Genomic DNA, 24,167 nt, shown 5'->3' on the forward strand with positions numbered 1-24,167 from the left:
CAGGTTGAAGCGAACCAACGCGTGAGGAACATGTATCTGGGTGAGTAATTTTTTTTCTGGGGATTTTTCTTTCAGCAGCAAAAGAATTGCGTTGATGCCGAGGAAGTTCTATGTTTGAGCAAGACATGTTTTTTTCTTCAGGAAAAGAACAAGGTACTGTAAAGACAGCAATGCACTCGAGGTCGTACCTATTGAGACAGAAACTCTAAGTACCTACCTACCTAGGTGCCTACCCAAGTATGCCTAATAATTGAAAGGGAATAGCAGGTGAAACGTGGTTTCAGCGCTACAATGCCAGCTCGCATCCATCCACTGAAAAAAAAAATGCTACAGTGAGTCACAGGCCTTCTGAGCAACGAGGAAGGCAAGCAGGTTGTTGAAATGCATTGCCGCTTGGTAACACCTCCAGGCACCAAATATACAAGAAGACTGTCAGCCTGCACCGTTCTGCAGCAAACAGGCCACTTCCATCATCACAAGATGGGTTCATTACCAGCGGCCAACGAATCGCATGGAAACGAAGTGTGGCCCAATGCAGCAGTGTCCAGTATATACCAGGCAACTATTGGCTGCTGGCGAGGTCGGCTCGTGCTAGTAGATGCAGGCATGCATCTGCGCTGCCTGTTCTGCTTGTCTACGTGGCTGTCATTCACCTGCACAATGCAGCCCTGCGTGGGCCTGTCTTTCGTCGCAAGGCTCGACTTGCCGCGTGTACCACTCGATCGATGCTGGAACATTGAAAACATCCATTCGCTCAATCCCGCTTGACACGAGACATCAGACATCAGACGAGCCACCAGTTCTTCGACCCGCAAAGAGGAGTGAGTCGCTGCTGTATCACGGCATGTTCCTTATTCTAGAGTGAGTGGCTCAAAGTACTCTCAATTGTAATACGTATGCATGTGTCGAAATGTCCATCCTTGCGGAGCGCGCCTTGGCATATCCCCATTCAGTCTTTGCCGCCGCCTTCTCGGGGTCGGAAATGCAAAAGACACCTTTGTCCTATAGGTCTAGCCGAAATAAGTTGATCAGACATTTCCATTGCTTCCTCCTTCATCGAAGCGTCTGGCAAAGTAACAAATTCAGAGTAGACGTCACGAAGCAAAGTCTTCATTTCCGCAAGGGCCAGGCTGCGTCATCATGTTAGTCGGGTAAAGTGACATGCTGTGAACATCCCCTGGTTCGCGCAAAACTTACTGCTTCCCGATACATCCTCTTCCACCATTGGCAAACGCAAACAGGAGTCGCCGACGGTCGGCATCCCCCTCCTCCTGAAGCCAGCGCTCCGGTTTGAAGGCGTCCGGTTCGGTGAACAATTCATCATTGATCCGGTGCACAGAAAATGCCTGGCAGCTGGCCACCGTCTTCTCGGGCAGCCAGTGACCATCCACCATGCGGCCGCCCGCCGGGACGTAGCGCGGAAGGGACATTGGAATGGGGGGTAAGCACCGAAGACCCTCGCACACGACGGCGTCCAGGTACGGGAGCTGGTCCAGTGGTGCCTGGGGGTTCGCAAGCAGCTCCTCGGCCAGCTTCTCCTGTATGGCAACCGAGCGCGGCTGCGACAGCTCCCACAGCAGAAAGCACAGCCCGTCTCCTGTTGTGTCGATGCCAGCAGCCATGTGGTCGAGGCACTCGGCCGCCATGTCAATGGGCTCCAGTTCCGCCGACTTTTCCTCTAGGCGGCTCATGAGAGTGAAAGTGGCTGGATCGTGGCTCTGGCTGGTCTCCAGGACATAATTGTCGGCCAGCGGCGTTTCTCGTGGCTTTGCAAACAGATACAAGACGCTACCGAACAGGCGGTGCAAAGAGGGGGCGTAGTGGGAGATGAGCCGGTCTACCAAACAGTCAGTGTCACAGCGAACAGCAATGTCAAAGAATGTGATCAGACACACTTTGCAGACTATCATCCGATGCTACTTGGTGCATCATGCTTTCGTCGTTCTCGTTCTCAAGGCAATCAGTCCCGCGAGGGTGAAACAGATGGTGGGTGACACAATCACAGGCGTAGGCATGCAGAGCTAGATCAGATCAGCACATGGAAGATTGATGTCGACTTCGATAGACATACACATCTGTATAAGTTAGCCAAGCCAAAGTATATCGCCAACAACAGCCACTTACAAACACATCGGTAGCGCCGGCGGCCGACGCACAACGACGCACAAACTTGGCCGAGCGTTCCTGGATACCATCCATGGAGGCGCTTCTGAGGATATTGGTGTTTGCATAGCGATCAGCAAGAATCCGCTTCCGTTTCGCATGCTTCAAACTTGGAGTCAGTATCACAAAGGTTCGACAGGGTGGTGGTTCTAGGACCTACATCTGCCTTGTTCAGCGTGGTGAACATGGTGCTATCACAAATCTTAGTTAGCGTCTCCCACCTTGCAACGAATCCGAGCTGCAAGCGCACCGTCTTCCATAGATGGTAAACATGTCGTAAAACTCCGTCTTATCATAGCCGCTGCCCCCCGAGCAATAGATCTCCTTGATCGCAGCCCACGACGTAAAAGCGACCTCGTTTGGCGCGACCCGAACCACGGGCCCATACTTGCGGTGCAACGCATGGATGTAAACGGTTCTTGTCGCGTTGATCTCGTTCCATTTGAGCCATAGCGATGTGTATTTGGAAATTGCCGGCCCGGGTAATCTGGCGAGTGGTGATCGCAGGCTTCGCACCAAATGAATCACGGCCAGCAGCACCAGCGCGCCAGCAGCAGTCAGCGGTGAGAGGAGAAGCATGACTGATTAGCTGTTGGTAATCCGGCGTCAGCGTACTAGTGCACTTTTACGCAAACCATGCAACACTCTTCTTTCTCAGGAAATAAGAAAAACGAAGGGGATACGAAAGCGTGTTGGTGTCGGTGTAGAGATGATAGAGGGGGCCTAGCAACACCTTATTAATAAGAAGAAGCAAGGCCATCATAGCTCTGGTCACGGCGAAATCGGGCGCGCCTTATCAGTTAGTTAGTCAGTTCCACAAGTCAAGGTTTCTTTGGCTTTGACAATGCAACGCTTATTAGTCGTCGGGACAGGAGCGGACCATCGCCGCCCGCCGCCATGTACAGTTTTACCCCGGTTTTCGGGCGACCGCGGGGCCCGCCGACACAGCCATGTGCGAATTGGTCACTACACAACGTGCAGCCAGCAGTCGATAAAACCTGGGGTAAATGGGCGATGCCTTGATTGACAGCCGTATTGCACATCAAATGCCTCTAAATATCTAGTAGACGTGTCTGCAGGCGGGGCTATTAACATGAGATGCGCCCCACGAGAAACATGCCGAGCTACCAGTAGGACTCCGAGAATAATGTTACGACGAGTCATTTGGGGGTCACTGGACTGACTAGATACATGTGTGTAATTCACTTTTCGCCGAGGAGGCAGCTTGGCCGCTGGCATAGCCCAAATCTATACACATGGGTTCTACCTGTGTGTGGAGGAATGGCTGATAAGGCTCTCGACTTTCTAATCCTATGTACCGGCCCCAATAGACTCAGAGCCAGGGATAGAGAAGAACCAAAAAATCATTCACAAGAGGCAGCTGGGCCGGTAATGTGCAACATACTGACTTAACAATAAGCCCATCTCTTTCTGCAAGCATCATCTCTCACCAATACTCTGTTGCCATGCAATGCAGCGGTTGCTACCCTAGATGAGACCAACGATCTGAAGCCTTTACAATCGTCGTGCGGCCGGACATACGTGAGTGCTAATCGATACCTGATTACAAAGATACATACGTGGCTTTAATGGAGGAGCTACACCGACACATCCAATACTTATCGATTCTCAACCCAAAAGCAGAGAGCTGCGCCGCTGATAGACGCCGTTTTCGCGGGTGAGAGAGTGGACCCAGCTAGCGTCCGGCTGGCAGCCGTCTCTGTGACGTTTGTTTGGCATGCCGGTGGGGATGTTTATATTAAGACGAATACATTTTTTTCTGAAAGGAGAAGGGGGGCAGTTTGACATTGACGAAGTCCCGACCACGCTTCGCGTGAAATACGTCGCCTAAAAACGCGTTGCTGGGCGAGCCCAATTGGCTTGAACTGTACTCCTGTACTCCTGATACGCCTGCCCGGAACCATTGTTCGCCGCTTGTCCACACGCCCCCCCCCCTAACCGCAGCCGCCATGTCCGCCGACGACAAGAAGGGCGGCGACCCCGTCGAGATGGAGCGTTTGGTCGAGGAGCCGCCGTCGCCGACGCTGCCCACGGTGAATCCGGAGACGGAGGCACCCAAGCCAGCTGGACTTGTGCTTCCGCCGTGGATCTACGTCGTGTGAGTGAAGCCATTGCCGCCAATGCTCCCCGTATCCGCAAACCGTTGTTATATTCTGACCGAACGACATGAATGAAGCGCCTGGATATCCTTTTCATCGTTGGTTATTTTGTTTAATAAATGGGTACTTCATACGCTCAACTTCAGTACGTACTCACTCCAACGAACGCCATGCGTCATACTGATCTGCCAAACAGAGTACCCCGTTATCCTCACGACGTACCATCTTGTCTTCGCCACCGTGGTGACGCAAATCATGGCGCGCTACACCACCATGCTCGACAGCCGCAAGGCCGTCAAGATGACGGGCCGGATATACCTTCGCGCCGTTGTCCCCATCGGCGTCTTCTTCAGCGCCAGCCTCATCCTCAGCAACGTTGCCTACCTGTACCTGTCCGTCTCCTTCATCCAGATGCTCAAGGCCACGACGCCCATGGCCGTGCTGCTCGCAGGGTGGGCGCTGGGCGTCTCCCAGCCCACGCTCAAGCAGGCAGCCAACGTCTCCGTCATTGTCCTTGGCGTCATCATCGCCTCGGTCGGCGAGATTGATTTTGTTCTCGCCGGCTTCGTCATCCAGCTCGGCGGCGTCATGTTCGAGGCCCTGCGCCTGACCATGGTGCAGCGCCTGCTGTCGGGCGACCTCAAGATGGACCCCCTCGTCTCGCTCTACTACTTTGCGCCCGTGTGCGCCGCGCTCAATGCCGTCATCGCCATCTTCACCGAAGTGCCCCGGTGCACCATGGCCGAGGTGCTCCACGTCGGCCTGTTTACCTTTTTCCTCAACGGCCTCTGTGCCTTTATGCTCAACGTATCGCTGGTGCTCCTGATTGGCAAGACGTCGGCAGTCGTGCTGACCATCTGCGGTGTCCTCAAGGACATCCTGCTCGTCATCGCGTCCATGGTTATTTTTGGATCGCGGGTCACGGCGCTCCAGTTCTTTGGCTACTCTATTGCACTAGGTGGCATGGTCTACTATAAGCTCGGATACGAGCAGCTCAAGGGCCACATTGCGGACTTCAATCGACAGTGGGCGGCATTTGGAGCTGAGAAGCCGGTTCTTCGCCGGATCAGCATCGTCGTGCTGGCTGTCTTTGTTGCGTTGGCTCTGCTCGGCGGTGTACAAGGCACTATGTAGGCGGAGATCCAAAAGTATAGTCAGCAGATCACTGCAAGATTGATGGATACTGTAATGTAAAATACATAGACACGATTCATTTTAGGAGGGGTAAAAAATAGGCTAAAGCCGTAATACATAATACGTTACCCCAAGTCACCGACATTGTCGATTCAAATAGCCCATTGCATTTTGTGCAATTCGTTAGAGCTGCCCCGCGTTTGACGCTTATCAGTATTAATATGAGACTCTTTTATTAATAGACGCAGCCAAGTTCACGGAGAGAATATGAGCTGGTGACAGCCTGACAGGCTCACGCCACGAGCTCAAGGCACAGCCCCAACCAGCAGCATCCAAAGATAGAACAAGCCCCGTTGACCATGCCGCCGATCAATTTTGCGAGGGTCAACACAGAATGCTCGTGTGCAAAGTCACTCTTGACTTGTGTTTGCAATTTGGAACGTTCTGGTACAGTTTAGCGGCGCATTCACAGAGGCAACCCGGTGATAACAATAGAATGGATCGCTCGTGAACCATGTTCGTTAGCAACAACTACAAGGAAGGGCAGGGCTGCCTCATTATGGCCTTGGCTACGGTGGCGCCCCAGCGCAATTTGGCTACCAATGGTTCGGGACATTGTGGCAAACAGCCGAGCAGAAAAGAGCCAAGGAGCTGTCGAATGCCCTGCAATTCTCGAGCGCGTCCAAAATTGCCAGGTGTGGCTCTTTCTGGTGCTGCGCCGACGAGCCTTGCGGTAGCGAGGCGGAAGCTTGTAGATCTGTCCGCCTAGAGGCTGCGAGCCCTTGCTCCGCCGATTGACACGAGGATTACGGAGTACAGAACGGCAATCTGCAGCACGATTTAATGTTACGGGTGGGCATTTTTTTGTTTCGAAGAAAAGGGCTCACTGCTAAACTGAGCACAGCCACGGAACTAAGCACGAATAGAGCCCATGCTGATGACCAGGATCATGACGACTACTCCAATGACAAGCAACAAGCAAGCTCCGGTACTGGTGGTTATATACTGGTAGTGCACAGCCCACAGCAAACCAGACTTCAGAATGGGGCGACAATGTGCGTTGGGGATTAAAGGAAAACCAGAGCTGTGGTGGTGACTACAGAACTAGCCAGCGCGCGCAGCTCAGGACGGGCGAATCTGCCCACCAAGCTTCCTATTTTCTTTTCTTTTGGACTGATCCATTTAGGCCATGTTGTAACCCACAGGATTTATTCGCCTAAGCAGGTGCCCAGGAAAGATGCAGTACATAATAGCACCCCTTTTATTAGCCATCACCATCCCCCCCTAAAGAAAGCTGATAGACGCGGGTAAAAAAGGGTATTTTACGCCGATAGGTCTTCGACATGCGGGCTGCATAAATAAGCACAGCGAAGACAAACAGCAAAACCCGCTTAAGGAAAAAACGGGAGCTGATTAATTTCCATATTCCGCTGGGGTACCGGTTCAGAAAGCTAAGTAGAGCTCCAACCTCCAACCACCACCTTAGGTTGCGACTAGCTAGCTAGCTATCGAGGTAGCCAGCCTCAATCCGTCGCCATCCCACTCAACCAAACTATCCAGAGCTGCGCCTCTCCCTCCACTACTTTGCATTCTCCCGCCTTCCGAAGACTGTGCCGTTTCTTCTTTTCCTTCTCAAAACAATCTTTTTTTAGACAATATTCCCCCGATCCCCAAGCAGCTACCCCTGGATCGTCTGTCCGCAGACACACACACCCCCCCTCTCCTCTGTCGCAAACCCCCCCCAAATCCTTCTTCTCCTCCGCCTTGGCCGCTAGACAGGACAGATACACGCCCCGATGCCGACGTTTGGACGTCTGGGCAAGCACAGCAACCGCTCGCAGCATGGCCTCCAAGAGCAACTGCCAGCTGGGGCGCAGAGTAGCGGTGCCAGCGATGCGGGTGCAGGCGGTGGCCTGGCTGACTCGGCCCTGGATGCGCAATCTGCCTTGTCGTCCTCGGCGGGCAGCCCTCACGACGCCATTGATGGCCGCTCGCAGCAGCAGCAATTGCTTCAACAGCAGCAGCAACAACAACAACAACAACAACAGGGACTGCCGATCCTGTCAACTGTCGGTCTCAACAAGCCTCAAAAGCAGCCGCCGCAGCAGCAACAATCACAGCCGCAGTCGCACCAGGCTCAGTCGCAGTCCCAGTCGCAGGCGCCGCCAGCTCCCCCGCCGCACCTCTACAGCGGCACATCCTCCACCGGCCCGGGCACTAATAACCCCTCGCCTCTCCAGCAGCACCCTGGCGGTGATTTCGTCTTTGACGCCCGTCAGCAGCAACAACACCCCGAATTCGTCGATCCGACCGTGAACCGTTCCCAGAGCCTGCGCTACCCATCCCAGAGCTCTCTTCTCCAGCAGCAGCAGCAGCAGCAACAGCAGCAGCAGCCGCATCAGCAGCAGGTCTACGGCGTTGCTACTACCTCTGTCGACGACCTCCCTAGCCCCGCAAGCTTCCAGCAGCAACCCCCGCCGCCGCAGCCCGCGCCCGAAAAGCACCGTACAAACCGCAAGCTACACATCATCAAGGGAATATTCGGCTCCGTCCGTGGCACCTCTGATACCACCAGCAGCAGCCAGAATAGCCCGCAGGCACCCGTCCCTCACCCTGCCAGCCAGCAATACAACCCAAGCGCTGGCGTAGGCCGTCGCTCGTCAAACAAGAGGGTAAGCAAGCACCGAGCCTGAAACGCAGTAGCACTCCACAGCCAAAGGTTCCTTTGTCTTTGATTCATTTCAACCCTTTTATGCACGCATTGCTGGCTGCTTCACACTCGTTATCAACGAACACGGCCTCCTATGTAAACCTGCCAATGTTCCTTGACCGAGCCGTGTCGTACGCCTGCCTTAGTTCCACAACACACCGCCCGCTGACATGCATTCTTCAGGACTCTCGCATCCCGTCTTCTATAAACACTGTGCGTCCTGTTACCGGCGAAGAACTTGATAATTCCTCATACGACGAGCTCGTATATCAACCGTCTCCGCACCCACAGCCTCACCTGCAGCAGCAGATCCTGCAGCAGGGTCCCGGCCAGATTCTCACCCCGCAAGACCAGCAGCTACAGTTTGACAACCAACCTGGATTCGACATCCCGCCGCAATCTACACAGCAGCACCAGCTTCACCAACAAATTTTGTTCCAGCAAACGGCGGCAGAAGGCCGACTGCCCCCTGGTGGCTATCCCGGTTCGCAGAACCCAGAGACTGCATCTCAGCTCTCGCATGAATCTTCTGCCTACGAACAAGATCCACGAAACCAGACCCCCCAAGCCCTGCAGCTTGGTTCTGCACAACACGTGAGCCAGCAGCAACCATCACCCCAGCAATCGCAACCGCTACAACAGCCGACCGGTATGGCGCCCCAACGACGAAGTGGCGACGCCGAGCATCCCATTGCTGGCCCCCCTCCTGGATACCGCCATAGCAATTCTGGATTGACTGCCGCCAGTCCACTGCCCCCGCCGGGACAAGGTGTCGGCAGCGGGCAACCCGCCTATCGTGGCGATGGACGCCATTTCGAGGCGGCAGACCCAGGCCGTGAGACTCCCCAGCCGACTGCAGAAAAGGATGCGGAAAGTGAAAAAGCGTTCAAAGAATTGCGTAAGTGCCATACTACGCTTATACTCAGTGATGACCGCCTAACTTGTCTTTACCGGTGTAGTCACGAAATATAAAAACGTAAAGCGCCTGTATTTCGACGGCAAGTCTCAGATTGAGCAGCTTCATGGACAAGTCGAGCAACTTCAGAACGCCGTTGCCAACCAACGCATGTCACAGTCGAGAACGGCCTTGGACGACAACGAATATGCTACACGATTCAACCGTCTGAACGGAGCCATCAACAACCTTTCTTTCAATATTCGCAAAGATTGGCGCATCATACCCCCTTGGCTGGCAAACTATGTTAGCCCAGATGCGCTCAAGACGGGCAAACAGGAAATGACTGCGGTTGGACGCGCGGTTATTTCCCGCTGGATCGTCGCAGAGCTGTTTGACAAGTGCTTTCACCCAGACCTCGACCCGCATCTAAGTGCACAGTTAAAGGATATAGAGATGGGCATCCGTGGCAATACCCATACCATGCACAGACCGGAGGAGTTTGATGCGCAGACGACCAAGATAGTCAACTGGCGCATGGCCACACTGGACGGACTTCAAAAGAGACCCAATGTGCAAGCCTCCGAAAATAGAGCCGCACTCATTCTCAAGGCCACGACGAACCTTGCAGCACACCTGCACTCGTATCTGACGGACCCTCCGCCTCCTGGAGTGGAGGGCAGCACATCGATGATTGCGGAGCTGGCCATCAGTGTGGCAGCAAACCTACCGCTAGAGAGCCGCGACGTTTCCGTCTGGTACCCAATGCCAGCCGAGATTGTGCAGCCGAACCTGATGGAGGTGGAAAAGACGGAGCTGCCGCGTCTGGCTGGGGCGGAGGAATCCGACTCGGACTCTGAGCCCGACGAGGTGCCAGAGAAGGGCGGCAAGAGCCACAAGACGAGGACAGGTAAGGCTGCAAAACTACGGGTGGCGCATCCGATGGGAGCTAACAGACGCGCAGGTGCCGTGCAGGAACCCAAGAGAGTTCGGTTCGCCGGATTCATGGCCTTGGAAGTCAAGGGTCGGCAGGTGCTTATCAAGGCACCGGTATGGACTCTTTAAGCATCTAGCGTGAGCATATACACATGAAATTATTCAAAAATATTTATCAGAATGGGTGGTTTTTCTTATGTTGCGCTAGTTGTGTGTTGTGTGTTTTCCCTGTTTGATGTGCGGAGGAAGCTGTTGATACCAGAAGAGCGAACAATCGAGAGCAGACTGAGGTGGTGAGCTGAAAGAAGAATGGGTCGTATATAGAAGTCAGGCAGAGTCGTGCCTGCGAAGGGGAAAGTCATTTTGGCTTGAATATGGGGCCGAAGGAATACACATATCTTGCGCGTATAGGATTGAGTTCATCAAGTACCAAGTCGAGTACGGCGATATTGACGGAGTGCGAACATGACGAGAGCAACACTTGCAGGAGATCTATTCCTCGGTGTAGTATTTGCACAGTCACCTTTCTCTTTCCGGTCAAGCTTATGATGACGAAGAATGATGTTCCCAACTTGGTAAAGCTGCGGCAGTGGTAAGAGTCATCGCTGGAGGAGTGGGCGTGGGGCTGACACTGTCGCGCGGGTCCTGAATTGACTCACAGTCTACAGACAGCTGGGTAAGTAGAGGTAGCTACATGGGCCATGCACCCACGACCTCCATTGTTTACCCAGATTGGCAGTGAACAGTCACCGCGAGACAGAAACGATTTACAGCAACGGTAGGCGCGCTCAACGGTCTCGTTTCGTGCAGCGCCGCCGCACATTGATGACTCTGAAGGAGGGCACGAGAAGACCCCTGGATCTGGGATGCAGCTCCAGTAAGCACCAGACGAGGGGTCAAATTGAACGAAAAAAGAAAAGAAAATAGCAAACCAAAATCAAAATCAGGAAAGCTAGAAACGCTCGGAAGTGGGATAAGCTCCCGCGCCACCCAAACTTTTTCTGTTACTGAAGATGGATAAAAGGCTCCCAATCCGCTCCCCCCCCACTACAAGAAAAAAAACTGACCAAGCAAAAAAAAAAAAAAAAAGCACCTCACCTTACCACACAACAGCACCTTCTGGCAGGAAAAAAATCTACCATCTGCGGGGTGCTCTTGTTTCTCTTCAACACTTTCAACACTTTCGAACCTCACACTTTTTCTTCGGCAAGCTTAATTATACGCATTTTTAATCATGGCTGTCCGCGCTCAGTTTGAGAACTCCAACGAGTACGTTTTACGATACACTGATCCTTGGCTGGCACACAAATTGTCCTTGATTCCTCTGTCTGCTGGTTCCCCGCCATCACAAGACCCCGCCTCGCACCCTGCTGCAGCTTGCAAAGCCCTCTGCACGAGACGACCAGGCAAAGGATGGAAGTTGAGCTATCGAGGCACTGGGAATTGTGTGGCATGTGGAATTACCGCTATGGAAAAGCGCGCCTCAGAAGCTTTGGATCCTACCGCAACATCAATTGTTATCAGAATCTCCTCGCTAACAAGCTTCGCCTCGTAGGGTTGGTGTCTTTTCTACACTCACAAACTCTTACGCTCTTGTCTCCCAAGGAGCCAGCGAAAACTTCTACAGCGTCTTCGAAGCCGAGCTGCAAGACGTCATCCCCATTGTGCGCACCACCATTGCCGGCACGCGCATTATTGGCCGCCTCACCGCGGGTAACCGCAAGGGCCTGCTCGTGCCCACCACCACCTCGGACCAGGAGCTGCAGCACCTGCGCAACTCCCTGCCCGACTCGGTGCGCATCCAGCGTATCGAGGAGCGTCTCTCCGCCCTTGGCAATGTCATCGCTGCCAACGACCACATTGCCCTGATCCATCCGGACCTCGAGCGCGAGACCGAGGAGATCATTGCCGACGTCCTCGGCGTCGAGGTCTTCCGCCAGACCGTTGCCGATAACGTCCTTGTCGGCTCTTACATGAGTCTCTCCAACCAGGGCGGTCTTGTCCACCCCAAGACCAGTATCCAGGACCAGGACGAGCTCTCCAGCCTGCTACAGGTACCTCTCGTGGCGGGCTCCGTCAACCGCGGCAGCAACGTCGTCGGCGCCGGCATGGTTGTGAATGACTGGCTTGCCGTCACGGGCCTCGATACCACCGCCACAGAGCTGTCAGTCATTGAGAGCGTCTTCCGTCTCGGCGACGGCAACGGCCCCAGCAACATCAACACCAACATGAAGGATACTATGGTAGAAAGCTTCTACTAAATGTAGCTTTTGCTTTTTCCCCTGTTTTAACCTTTTTCCTGTTACCTTTATGCATTTTAAAGTCATGACCTGGCGAACTTGATTTTATTTGGGTTGATTGAGAACTTGAGCTTTGCTTATATACTCTGTTTTACTGCTGCTCATGGGGCCTGGTGTTGGGATATACTACTTTACCGGTTTATTCTCCTTTGGATTTTCTGTACACGGAATTGTCCGTGGAAAAAAAAGATCATGATTGTTGTGGCATGGATGGGCCTCGGCGCCGCAACACGCGCAACCAGATACTGCTCTAGAATATCACAATGTCGGCCATGTTGATATGGTTGACTGAACATAATCATGAAAGAGACGATTATCTCCGCTTGATTTTTTCATGCTTGTGTATCAAATGGTTTCGTCATGTTCAATGCCATACGAATAAGTGAACTGACAAGTAATGAGCTTGCGCAACGCTTGCACTTGTTCGTCCACTGCCAACTACGACTTGTACCGACTGTTTCAGTCTCGCTATTGTTGAACGGGCCACCGTCACGTCTTATCACGCTCGCATTACATGTTCTACTGCAAAAGCGGACAAGGAATCCTCGCAAGTCATTGAGTCAATAAACAAACGCCCAATTGACACAATGGGGAGGCCCAATCCTGGTGGGCGCTGGCGCAAGCTCTTCGACAGTCACAGCAGGTGCAAAGCTTCGCCGAACGGCTACGTCGCTTGCGAGAGCAAGGCCCTTCGAGCGATGGTTTGTTCGGACACCCTTCCTCGCCTGTGTTATCTGCAGTCTCGATCAGGAGAAAATCTGCCATGGCAGTGCTGTACGGCAGCTTTCCCATCACTGACTACTTTCACCACCTCAACGAGAATCTCGTCACCAGGGCCGTGGACTCGAAGAAAATGAACTCGTCTGGTACCTGTTATACCTTGAGCTGGGGCGGCTTGCCTAGACACCCTGCTGGCCAAAAAAAGCAAAGTTGAAATCAATCGAATGTGAAACTTTGGAAGCACGGCCGAATCACGGGGGAAGACGACCCTTGTCCTGCGCCCCCGATGCCTCTCACCGCTTGCCTGAACTGTAGCTGTTAACCCCTCCAAAGCAAGAGAAAAGTTGCTACAATAAAAAAACCCCACCAACAACACCGAGATGGCAAAATCGACTATTGGAGCACCGTTACGATCTTATGTAAATCCCTTTCCAGTCTCTCGAGATACACAGTAGCTTTCATCTCATACAATTGTCTCCCTCAAAAGCAAGGAAACTTGCATATATACATAACATGACGGAAAAGCCAAAACACCTCGACCCTTCCGAGCTCGGCACTCGTGAATAGTACGTTTCCTTCCCGCGCTCTCTTATTCAACTTGCGCATTCCGACAACCCCTGCCAATCCTCCCCAGCTGTCTCCCAAGAAAAAAAAAAGGAGGGACGGCATACTGACAAAGGGCTAAAATTAGCTGGGATAAGCTCTACACGACCGAAATCGCCAACAACGCCGCCAACCCCGACGACATTGGCACCGTGTGGTTCGACGACTCCGACGCCGAGGACAAGATGCTCGACTTCCTCGCGCGCCTCGCCGGCGATATCCCCGACGCCTCCTCCTCCTGCTCCTCCCCCCTATCCGAAGATGAAAATGTCCAGACATTACCCCCGCCCGATCCCTCCTCCTCCGCCACCCGAGGCCTCTCCTTCGAGACCACCTCCATCCTCGACCTCGGCTGCGGCAACGGCTCAATCCTCTTCAGCCTCCGCGCGCGCGGATGGCGAGGTCCCCTGACTGGCGTCGACTACAGCGCACACTCGATCCGGTTGGCCAAGCAGGTTGCTGCCTCGCGCAACCTCCTGTCCGACATCTCCTTTGCCGAATGGGACCTCTTGCGCGGCCCGGCCTTGTCCACCGTCCTGGCCCCGCCGTCATCTGTTACTACTACGACGACAACGACGACGACGACGAAATCCTCCACCACAACCGGCGGCACATTTGACGTGGTCCTCGACAAGGGCACGTTTGACGCCATCTCGCTGAGCGATGCCACCGACGACCGCGGCCGCCGTGTTTGCGAGGGCTACAAGGCGCGCGTCCTGCCGCTGCTACCCGTCAACGGCCTGTTTCTCATCACAAGCTGCAACTGGACCGAGGCCGAGCTGCGCGACTGGTTCGTGGGCGGCGAGATCGTCGACGGCGCGGCGTTCGAGGAAGCGGGCCGGGTTAAGTATCGTACATTTAGCTTTGGTGGCGTCTCGGGCCAGACCATCAGTACACTGTGTTTCCGTAAAATCGCAACGTCGGCACCTTCCTCTGCATAGAAGCCGGGAGGGGGCCATGTACATGAAATAAATACAACCATAGCACATACTTGAATTGCATCACGTTGAAAAACTGTAAAGATCATCTATTCTATAACACCTCGTCAGTTTTACCAGCCCCGGTAGCCTGGCCGTCATCGCTATCAATACTCAAATTTTGTTTTGAAAAAAGTCAACATGTTTTTTTTTGCTCATTAACTCTCTAAGGTGATGTATTCATGGGCTCGCCACCCGAAGCTGTCGCCTCGCCGGCCGCTGTCGTCGCAAAGTACCGCACATCCACGTCGTCGTCCTTTTGCAGCTTGCCTAGATTAGGCAGCACTCGCTCCTGAATCAGCTCCTGGCCTCTGGGGGATGGCACAACCTCAGCGCCCTCCTTCTCCAGAGAATAGATGGTGCCCGTCTCGGGTAGGCGGCGCAGAACTCCGATAATCACAGAGTATGTCTTGGCCACGTTGAAGCGGATGTTGGGAATATCGTCCTCAACCATGTTGTCTAGGATAGGCAGGATAGACTTGTCAATGACATCGATGCTCACAACGCTGGCAAGAGTCTATAGCACGTTAGTGTTGAATCAGAACAAGAGTGGAATAGACATACCGAAATGGCAAAACACGTCGTCATTCTGTACAGATAATTGCTGTGCTGGCCCATCTCCACCACCTTGGGAATGATGGCCTCGTTGGCCCACTCAACGCCGAACACCTCAGTGAGCTTCTTCAGGTTATGCGTCGCAGCCTCACGGATGGAAAAGACTGTATCGCCAAGCCAGTCCATGCAGAGACTGCTGAGCTTCTCATTGAAGAAGTTGACACCCAATTGGCTGGCAAGAAGAGGAATGTACTCGATGATGGCGAGGCGTACTCTCCATTGCTTGTCCTCGGCGAGCTGCACAATGGCAGGGAGCAAAGACTGCGAAAGTAGGTCGATGCCGATAACTACAAGCAATCGATTAGTAGTGCCTAAAGCACGCGCACATTTTCAAAATATACCTTGATTGACCTGCTCCAGTTTGGAGATGATGTGGAGTCTAACCTCCGGGAACTCATCCTTGAGCATGAGAAGGAACATGGGCAGTAAGTGATCAATAGTTCTGTCAATCATTCGTCAGCAAAGAAACGTTTACGCAAGCAAATGACTTACTCTTGCTTGCCCAGAATAGGGGCCAGGCCGCTGATTTGAGTACCCAGGGCTGCGCGCACGTGCTGAGAAGTATCGGATACGAGGTCCTCAACACTTGGCATAATGTCCTTCAGAAGCACGTCGCGGTCAACTAGACCGCAGAATCCAGGGATCTGGCCAGCGATGGCAGTGCGGACCTCGGCCTCGTTATCCTTGAGCAGCTTGACGAAAGCCGGAACCAAATCGCGCGAAACGACCTCTTCGTCGACGGCCTTGGCAATCTTGTTTGTGTGTCAGCTCACTGTCAAATTTGGTCTTCGTCATCCTACAAACTGACCTTCTCGAATCTGTCTGCAATCATGTATCTCACGCGCCAGCTTTTATCCTCTATCAAATTTCGTAGCGATGTGAGCAGGACACCATGGCTTGACTGCTGCTTTGCAGGGACAACTTCGGCAATGGCGATGAGAATCTCAACCGTCAAAAGTCTGACGCTGTCCTGATCATCCTGGACGAGATGCTGGAAGAGGGGTATCATATCATCGACGACGATGGAAGCGGGCATCTCCCTGACAAATTTGGCCATGTTGGTCGCGGCCTGACGGCGGACCATGGGGGTCTCATCGTGTACGAGAAGACCAAACTGGTTGCGGAGCTGTTCCTGGACTGGCGGCGAAACTTTCTTGTAAGGAGCTGTGAAGAGGCCGCAGCCCGACACCTTGGATGTGAACCAGTCGGCTTTGGCGAGACGGATAGTCAGGGGAATAAAGTATTCTTCGACTTGCTGGGGATTCAGACCCTCACAGATCTTGTTGAGAGACTCGACAGCCTGCTTTTAGGTCAGTATACTTGCAGGACGGTGCGGTACGGATGCCGAGTTTCGGCGCTCATACCTTGTCGCGTACGACGGGCTCTTCGATGGCAGCGAGGTTCTCCAGCGGGGAGAGAATAACATGAGCCCACTGAGGGCCACCGACGTACTCAGTGAAGCTACCAAGCTCTTCGCTTAGGGCGACCAGCACTTCGTCCTCATCCTCGACCGATTCTGAGATACAGATGTTAGATATACTGAGTGGGCGGAAAACGGGAGGCTGCGAAGCTGTCGCAGATGCGAGCGGGCTAACCATCGAGAAAAGGAATCAGCTCTTCACGAGTGCGTTCGGGACCGAGAGCTAGGGCGATAGTAGAAAGACGGTGGATGGCATTGAGGCGAAGGAGAACGTCATCATGCTGGGCCTAGAGTCAACAGAGGGGTCGCGAGGACGGGGGGTAAAAACAGAAGCGGATGGCGGCCGTACCTTGAGCTCATCGATGAGGACGGCGATGGGGTAGAGCTCGTCGTTAGGGTTTGGCGCGTCAGCCATGGCGAATTACGATGGAGGCGGCGCGTCGCTCAAGCTGAGGGGGGGGAAGATGCTTCGTCGTCGTGAAGGTGTCGACGCTTGGATAGGCGGCTGCTGATGTGCGGTGGAGGAGAAGGTGGGCGGTGGATCGCGCGTGCCTGGGTGATGCAATTGGCAGAGCGACGCAGGTCGGCGGCAACGAGCAGCAGCGAGTAGGGAAAGGGTATGCGACGATGAAAATGGGTTGATGAGAGGAGCAGAAAAGGATTGCAACAGCTTGATGACGGAACAAGCTGCAGAATGGGGAATTAGGACCAAGTGAAGGGCAATGTTGTTTGCAAGCCTACGGATTAGTTGAACTAGCTTTGCTGCCCGCGAGAGCACGAGCCTGCGGAGCAATAAGGGCGTCCCGCAGTTGCAGTTGCTGGCAGGATTTGGCAGAGTGGCGAGTGGTAAGTACCTAGGTAGGTACCTAGGTATGGAAGTGGCTGGGGTGGCTGTCAGTCGCAGCTGGACCTGGCACTTCCAGCACGGACGGACAGGCCTGACGTGCACTTGGACGCTGAGAGAGGCCTCTCTGGTGGGAGGAATGGCCTGTAATTTGTCGGTGGGGGTGACTGGCACGCGCCCAAGCTTCAGCCAACGTACAGCTACCAGCGCTCTCAGGTACTGCAAAGCCCTACGCTCAGACAGACACACTTGTCTGAAGCCAGCCCCTCCTCTTGAGCCTGTAACTGCCCAACAGCCAAACCTGGCGGCTGGACCATATATATTCCGATTCAACCCCGCCGTCGGCTCGCTGCCAAACAAGCCCAATAACGAGGTACCTTTGTTTTGCGGCACAGGCACTGCGAACCGAATGTTCCTGTGGACCTGCCCGCAAACTCAACCAGACCCCTCCAGCTAGGCCCGTACCACGCAAATTTCCTGTGACTCAATCGCCTGTTCGCAACGGCCTGCAGGAGACCATCCCAACTTTTACTGGCCGCACTGCTTTGATCGCAGACCAAACTCAACATCACCCACATACCGTTCTGGAGAGGCATTGAGGACTTGCTATCACCATGCCGACCATCTCCGTAGACAAGTACAAGCTCTTCGAGGCTCTCGGTCGCAAGTATGCCGCCTCCCAGCTGCCCCTCGCTTCACCCCGCCACACCGCGCTAATCTGACTGCCTCGCTGCTCTGCAGGTACTCCCGCGAAGAATTCGAGGACCTCTGCTTCGACTATGGCATCGAGCTCGATGAAGACACTGAAGACGATGAGCGCCCCATCGTCGACGGCAAGCAGGAGCCGCCTCAGCTAAAAATTGAGATCCCCGCCAACCGATACGACATGCTCTGCTTCGAAGGCATTGCCCTCAATCTCAACATCTTCCTCGGCCGCACCCAACCGCCCAACTTCCGCCTCAACGAACCCAAGGACGCCGACCAACAAGTCATTACAGTGCATCCCGATACCCTGAAGGTTCGTCCCTATGTCGCCGGCGCTGTTCTCCGCAACATCAAGTTCACTCAGGACCGCTACGACTCCTTCATTGCTTTGCAAGACAAGCTTCACCAGAACCTGGCCCGCAACCGAACGCTCGTCTCCATGGGCACGCACGATCTCGATACTGTAAAAGGACCCTTCACCTACGAAGCTCTGCCGCCGAAGGACATCAAATTCAAGCCTCTAAACCAGACCAAGGAGATGAACGCCGAGGAACTCATGACTTTCTACGAAAACGATAAGCATCTGGGTCGCTTCCTGCATATTATCCGCGATGCGCCTGTATACCCCGTCATTTATGATGCTAACCGCACTGTCTGCTCCCTGCCGCCCATTATCAACGGCGAACACTCGAAAATCACCATCGATACCACAAACGTCTTCATCGAGATCACTGCGACCGACATGACCAAGCTCGGCATCGTCACCAACATGCTCGTTACCATGTTCTCCATGTACTGCGCTGAGCCCTTCACAGTCGAGCCTGTCAAGATTGTTTCCGATCACAACAACCTCACCCGCGTCACACCCTCTCTCCAACCACGCGAAACAACCGCCGAAGTTGACTACCTCAACAGCTGCACCGGTCTCGACAAAACCCCCCAGGAGCTTTGCGACCTCCTCACCAAGATGGCCTACGTATCTAAGCCCTCCAGCAAGGATGCCAACCTGCTGGAAGTTGCCATTCCCCCGACACGTGCCGATATCCTGCACCAATGTGATATCATGGAAGATCTCGCCGTTTGCTACGGCTACAACAACCTCCCGCGCACAAAGCCCAACCGCAGTGCAACCGTCGGCGGCCCTCTCCCAATCAACAAGCTCGGAGATCTGGTGCGTTCGGAAGCCGCCATGGCCGGCTGGTCTGAGGTCATGCCCCTCATCCTTTGTAGCCACGACGAGAACTTTGCCTGGCTCAACCGCAAAGACGATGGCAACACCGTCGTGCGCCTGGCCAACCCCAAGACGCTGGAGTATCAGGTCGCCCGCTCCTCGCTGCTGCCGGGGCTTCTCAAGACTATCAAGGAGAACAAGGGTCACAGTGTTCCCATGCACATCTTTGAAGTTGCCGATGTCGTCTTCAAGGACGAGCGCGAAGAGCGCAAGGCCCGCAACGAGCGCCACTTCGCCGCCGCCTGGTGTGGCAAGAATTCCGGCTTCGAGGCCGTTCACGGTCTCCTCGACCGCGTTCTCCTCATGCTCCGCACCTCCTTCCTCACCGAGGGCACCGACACCCCCGGCACACCCGACGGCTACTGGATCGAAGAGCTCAACGAGGAGACTTTCTTCCCCGGCCACGCAGCTGCCGTGCATCTGCGCATCGGCGGCAAGGCGGCCCGCATTGGCGAGTTTGGTATCCTGCATCCTACTGTCCTGGAGAAGTTTGACCTGAGGTATGTTAACAATCCGCTGCTCCGCACTTGCATAATGCTTTAGCCACTGACCTTCGCCTCAACCCAGATATGCCGTCAGCACTCTGGAAATTAACCTCGAGGCTTTCCTATAATTCACCAAGATTTAGAAAAAAAAAACGCAACGACGTCAAAGGATAATAAAGGAACACATGGTAAAGTGGCACATTTCGAGCATTTGCAACGAGGAGAGAGCCGAAAAAAATGTAGCGCATTTAGAACAGCCCAAACCAAACCAAACCAGAAAAAAAAATCAATAAACACACGTGTGCCAATGAGAAATGCGACAAGTTTGAGGACATGTGAAGATAAGGGGATGAATGCGCCGATGTGGTAAAAAGTCCAATGCTGCATGAATTACTATATAGCCTGTTCACCACGCCCAAGCGCCTATCTCCAGTCTCCTATGAACCTTGACCTGAGAGAGACCCGTGTGAGGAAACCTGTGAAAAGATACAGATAAAACAAATCGACAGTACCGTCGCATCGCTGTTCCAAAGTTTAACTGAATACTTCTGCAACGTGCTGCTTCCACATCACCACATGCTATTCTCCGTGTACTGCACGAACCCCATGGCTGAGCGCGGCCGCTGGAACGACGCGGCCGCCGCGGTTTGCCCGGTATCATCGTCCTTCCCGTCGTTGACAGGTGCAGCTTGTGGCGCCCGCGATGGCTCCATCTCCATGGCCGAGGGACGCATGAGCCCCGCCACCGACTTGGACCGCTGCGCATACGACGTGATGTGCACCGGCTGTGGAAGGGTCGGTTCTGGCAGCTGCACCAACTCCCACACGCTGTCAGCCACGCCATATTCGACACCCGAATCGAATGTGGAGAATGACTGTATAGAGGGCGTGCGTATTGGCGAGTTGACGTAGTATCGGGTATTCTCTGTATGTATAATTGTATAGAGCCGGTGGTGGTCTGTTGGAAACATGACCTCCTACGTCATCTCCTGCATTTCCTCGTCTAGCTTGCGTGAAGAATCGGAGAGGAGTGTATTCTCTGCTGGCGTAGCACCTGAGAAGACGCCTTTACCAATGTTGATACTCGCGATGCCGTCACGAAGTGCCGCAAAGGCACCAGCGCTCATGCCGGTGCTTGTGCCAACACTCGTGCCAGAGCTTGCGCCTATGCCCTCGGATGAGACACTATGCTTAAGTGAGGAATTGGCCGTTGGTGTAAGCTTCTGGTGAGCGTTTTCCACGCCAGTCAATACCGACTGGCTTGTTACAAGGCTTGGGGGCTTCGGGCCTGGTGAAGCAGCCCCGGTGCTGTGGAGTCGTGAGACGGCTGCCTGTCGCTCACTCTCACTGAGAGCAGTGGCGTCGAGGGTAGCATTCATCTCATCGTCGGTCCGACCAAAGACTTGGTACCACCAGCGAATATCTTTGAGCCGAGGAAGAATGATACGCTCCTTGCCTTTGACATGGTCGTCGATGGTAGGGTCGTAGTCGGGATTAGTGAATTCTTGCTTTCGACACAGAAAGTAGTCCCAAACGGACGAGGTCCGCTCCATGACCTTGGCGTCGACACGCTGCTTTTCAGAATTATACAGAAAGGTACCGTACTGGCAGGAATGTAGATGATAGAGTAGACGGCGTAAGAACCTCTCATTGTACTCGAAACGGTTCTTGTACTGACGAATGAGCTGATAGGTGCAGTCCAAGAATTGATGGAAGACCGGGCTGACCATTTTGGGCGTCGTAGCCTCCTCGTTGACTACCTTGCCGGATGCCGCTTCACTAGCCACATCTGCCTCATCTTCATCTTTGTTCTGGTTGAAGAAACGCTTCGCACCGCTAAGAACGTTTTGAAATGCGTCACTGCGACCGTCATTCTCACCCGGATTCACCTTAGTACCAGCAAAAGCGTCGCGCTGCACAGAGAACCAATCGTCGTGGTTGAGATGTCCTGACCGTAATCTAAACATGTGGCCAAAGGACAGCCAATCCTTTTCGACAAGTACCACAAAGCCCTCAATGGTCCGGTAGTATGGGTCAAGCATGATTTGTGAAAGAGCGCTTAGCTGGCTCGTACGATCCCAACCATCGGAGCAGTGAATCAATACGTGTGAGTGATTAATGCCGACTTGGCGTGTGATTATGGCGGAGCCAGCGAGAACGTCATGTATATGCTTGAGCCAATTGCTTTGATGTAGAATTTCCCTGCTTGGGGGCAGAGGAGATATATCAGCATCTTTCAGGGCTTCAACCACCTTATTGAGGGAATTTCGCATGACATGGATATTCTCGATGCTAAGGAAAATTTTGGTCGCAAATTTGTACTTGTCCATGTTCTCTGAGCCCATGCCCTGAACCTGGTTAAAGACGGCATTTATCGTTGGCCGAGCGTCAACAATCATATTGCTTTGCTGAGCACCGTAGACGAGCCTCTTGCCAGTCTTTTCGTCGTACATGACCACAGACTGGGCAATCATGTCGTCTTCAAACCTTTCCGATTCGGTTAACTCTGGGCCTTGGCTGGAGCCGGCGCTCGAAATATCCAGCTGACTAGACATGGGCGTGCCACTTTCCGAGCCTGTTGGAACGGAGACGGAAAATGAAGCTGCGACTAGCTTCTCGTCCTGAACATTTGTCTTTCGTGTAATGCCAGCTAACGGTTGCGAACTCCTTGTGATGGTGCAGTTGTTGACAGGGTGGATATAAGACAGTGTAGGAATACGACATCTTGAGCGGAAGTCCTTGGCATACTTCAGGACGTTATCCGAGATCTTGGACGGAACGACCAAGACTGCCGGGTACGTATCGCAAAACGTGTAGTCTTTGTTGATATGGGTTATTCTCCAGCCCTTGTCCGGCAGCTTCTCGCTGATTCCCTGCCGCCTGAACTCGGTCTTGGGGTCATACAAGTGCCAGCCATCGACTTCGCGCTCATTTCTGAGAGGCTTGTGTGAGAAAGCAAACAACCTCTCCACGGTGCCAAGCTTGCAAGTGCGGAGTTTGATAAATTCAAAAACCTCCTTGGCCACTTCACTGCTGGCAAAATTGAACGTGACAAATGTGAAGTCTCGGCAGCGGATTCGGATAGACGATGCCTGTCTAGAGCCTGGAGGCGTCGGCCGAAAGGTGCAGTGGCTAAAGACTGGATACGGGAGCCATCGCTCCCGTGTTTTGGGCGGCGTAGCGACTGTCGTCTCGGCCGAGTCGGCGGGAGGTTTGATTGGCGCGCAAAACACCAGGTGATAGTCTGTTAGACGGAGAGTGCCATTTGTCGTCTGTCCGCCATTGATACCCTGTACGTTCTCGATAACCTGGTACGGTTAGATGGTAATGAAAATAGGCTCAGCTAGGGAAGCTGACCTTTTTGGCTTCCATGCTGGCCAAGATGCGCCACGCCTGAAAGACCCGGGCCACCCGACACACTGGTAGAAGCTCGCTTCCGGGTTCAGAGAGGTAGTCGCATGAGGTGAAGTGGTTCTCCGATGCTGATAAGAGTTTTATTGATTGATTCTTGGAAGCAAGTTCGCAGTTGTGCTGCGGTGAATCCCGCGTCGGAGCGCCGAGGATACCGAGAGGGGAATAGATGGAGCTGTGTGCCGAAGGTGGTTGTCGCAGGCTCGGTGAAAACAAGAGAACAGAGACACCAGACGAAGCTTTACACGCTCATAAGGACAGCTTCGACAGTCACGAAACAGGTGCCGAACGCCTGCGATGCGGTAAAGAATGGCTTTCTCACGGGCTGTACGAGTGACGATGGCTTGGATGGTGTTGGCACGCGCGGGCTGGGAGCTTCACGAGCCAAGCAAGGCGGGGCAAAGAGTACGTCAGGCGCAGGAGCTGCCACTATGGCAGGCGACTAGATGGGTTATGCCTGTCGTAAGCTCATGATGTGATGCCACCATACAGAAATTTTTTACGTGTTAAGGAAAGGGAAATGTCTTATTCGATCGAAAATACGATACAATGAGCTTGCACAAAACAGATGTACAGTTTGTATTCGTGCCACTTGATTGCTGTCATTCAGGAACTTGGCCGCGACATCATTCTGCGCCAATCTGCACCTATCAAGCCCCACCAGATCCCTTTCGACGCCGGCGGTTCGGCGAAACTGATAATCCCCAATGACCCTCAAGTGCCCCACTACAACTCGAACCTCCCGCACCAGTAGCAAAGAGGGAGGGCGGGCCAGCGATTAGGGCTCAACCCACACCAAAAATTATTCGCTGCAATAGTGCGGGACGCAGGCGAAACCACCAACCTGAGGCGGAGCCTACCACGAAAGGCCCTGCTGTGAATTCGCGATCCCACCCTC

General features: G+C 53.7%; 8 protein-coding genes across 8 annotated transcripts; 5 read left to right on the top strand and 3 right to left on the bottom strand.

Annotated features, from left to right (window-relative positions):
- Positions 1-1,193: 1,193 nt before the first annotated feature.
- V2A60_009052 (cytochrome P450) lies at positions 1,194-2,742 on the bottom strand (the record flags this gene model as incomplete). The annotated part of the gene is made up of 5 exons (XM_083260320.1): positions 1,194-1,837; positions 2,072-2,075; positions 2,125-2,265; positions 2,324-2,354; positions 2,414-2,742. The coding sequence occupies 5 exons, from the start codon at positions 2,740-2,742 to the stop codon at positions 1,194-1,196; spliced, it is 1,149 nt and encodes a 382-aa protein (XP_083116446.1).
- A 1,391-nt stretch (positions 2,743-4,133) lies between these two features.
- On the top strand, positions 4,134-5,417 carry V2A60_009053 (uncharacterized protein; the record flags this gene model as incomplete). The annotated part of the gene is made up of 3 exons (XM_083260321.1): positions 4,134-4,282; positions 4,361-4,428; positions 4,480-5,417. 3 exons carry the CDS (start codon positions 4,134-4,136, stop codon positions 5,415-5,417), a joined length of 1,155 nt encoding a protein of 384 aa, XP_083116447.1.
- Positions 5,418-7,213: 1,796 nt separating this feature from the next.
- Positions 7,214-10,087, top strand: V2A60_009054 (uncharacterized protein; the record flags this gene model as incomplete). Its single annotated transcript, XM_083260322.1, has 4 exons — positions 7,214-8,089; positions 8,311-9,025; positions 9,087-9,932; positions 9,987-10,087. The coding sequence occupies 4 exons, from the start codon at positions 7,214-7,216 to the stop codon at positions 10,085-10,087; spliced, it is 2,538 nt and encodes an 845-aa protein (XP_083116448.1).
- A 1,105-nt stretch (positions 10,088-11,192) lies between these two features.
- Positions 11,193-12,219, top strand: V2A60_009055 (translation initiation factor 6; the record flags this gene model as incomplete). Its single annotated transcript, XM_083260323.1, has 2 exons — positions 11,193-11,227; positions 11,514-12,219. The coding sequence occupies 2 exons, from the start codon at positions 11,193-11,195 to the stop codon at positions 12,217-12,219; spliced, it is 741 nt and encodes a 246-aa protein (XP_083116449.1).
- Positions 12,220-13,111: 892 nt separating this feature from the next.
- Positions 13,112-14,522, top strand: V2A60_009056 (S-adenosyl-L-methionine-dependent methyltransferase; the record flags this gene model as incomplete). Its single annotated transcript, XM_083260324.1, has 2 exons — positions 13,112-13,119; positions 13,670-14,522. 2 exons carry the CDS (start codon positions 13,112-13,114, stop codon positions 14,520-14,522), a joined length of 861 nt encoding a protein of 286 aa, XP_083116450.1.
- Positions 14,523-14,724: 202 nt separating this feature from the next.
- Positions 14,725-17,008, bottom strand: V2A60_009057 (protein phosphatase 2A structural subunit TPD3; the record flags this gene model as incomplete). The annotated part of the gene is made up of 8 exons (XM_083260325.1): positions 14,725-15,075; positions 15,123-15,460; positions 15,515-15,615; positions 15,666-15,925; positions 15,982-16,473; positions 16,538-16,689; positions 16,769-16,874; positions 16,943-17,008. The coding sequence occupies 8 exons, from the start codon at positions 17,006-17,008 to the stop codon at positions 14,725-14,727; spliced, it is 1,866 nt and encodes a 621-aa protein (XP_083116451.1).
- Positions 17,009-18,051: 1,043 nt separating this feature from the next.
- On the top strand, positions 18,052-19,986 carry V2A60_009058 (phenylalanine--tRNA ligase subunit beta; the record flags this gene model as incomplete). Its single annotated transcript, XM_083260326.1, has 3 exons — positions 18,052-18,104; positions 18,179-19,873; positions 19,941-19,986. The coding sequence occupies 3 exons, from the start codon at positions 18,052-18,054 to the stop codon at positions 19,984-19,986; spliced, it is 1,794 nt and encodes a 597-aa protein (XP_083116452.1).
- Positions 19,987-20,427: 441 nt separating this feature from the next.
- V2A60_009059 (phosphatidylinositol-3-phosphatase YMR1) lies at positions 20,428-23,230 on the bottom strand (the record flags this gene model as incomplete). The annotated part of the gene is made up of 3 exons (XM_083260327.1): positions 20,428-20,783; positions 20,931-23,166; positions 23,216-23,230. 3 exons carry the CDS (start codon positions 23,228-23,230, stop codon positions 20,428-20,430), a joined length of 2,607 nt encoding a protein of 868 aa, XP_083116453.1.
- Between the last annotated feature and the right edge of the window lie 937 nt (positions 23,231-24,167).

The sequence above is a fragment of the Cordyceps javanica genome, chromosome 6, assembly GCF_051103115.1.
Source record: "Cordyceps javanica chromosome 6, complete sequence".
In the NCBI taxonomy this organism is placed as follows: domain Eukaryota; kingdom Fungi; phylum Ascomycota; class Sordariomycetes; order Hypocreales; family Cordycipitaceae; genus Cordyceps; species Cordyceps javanica.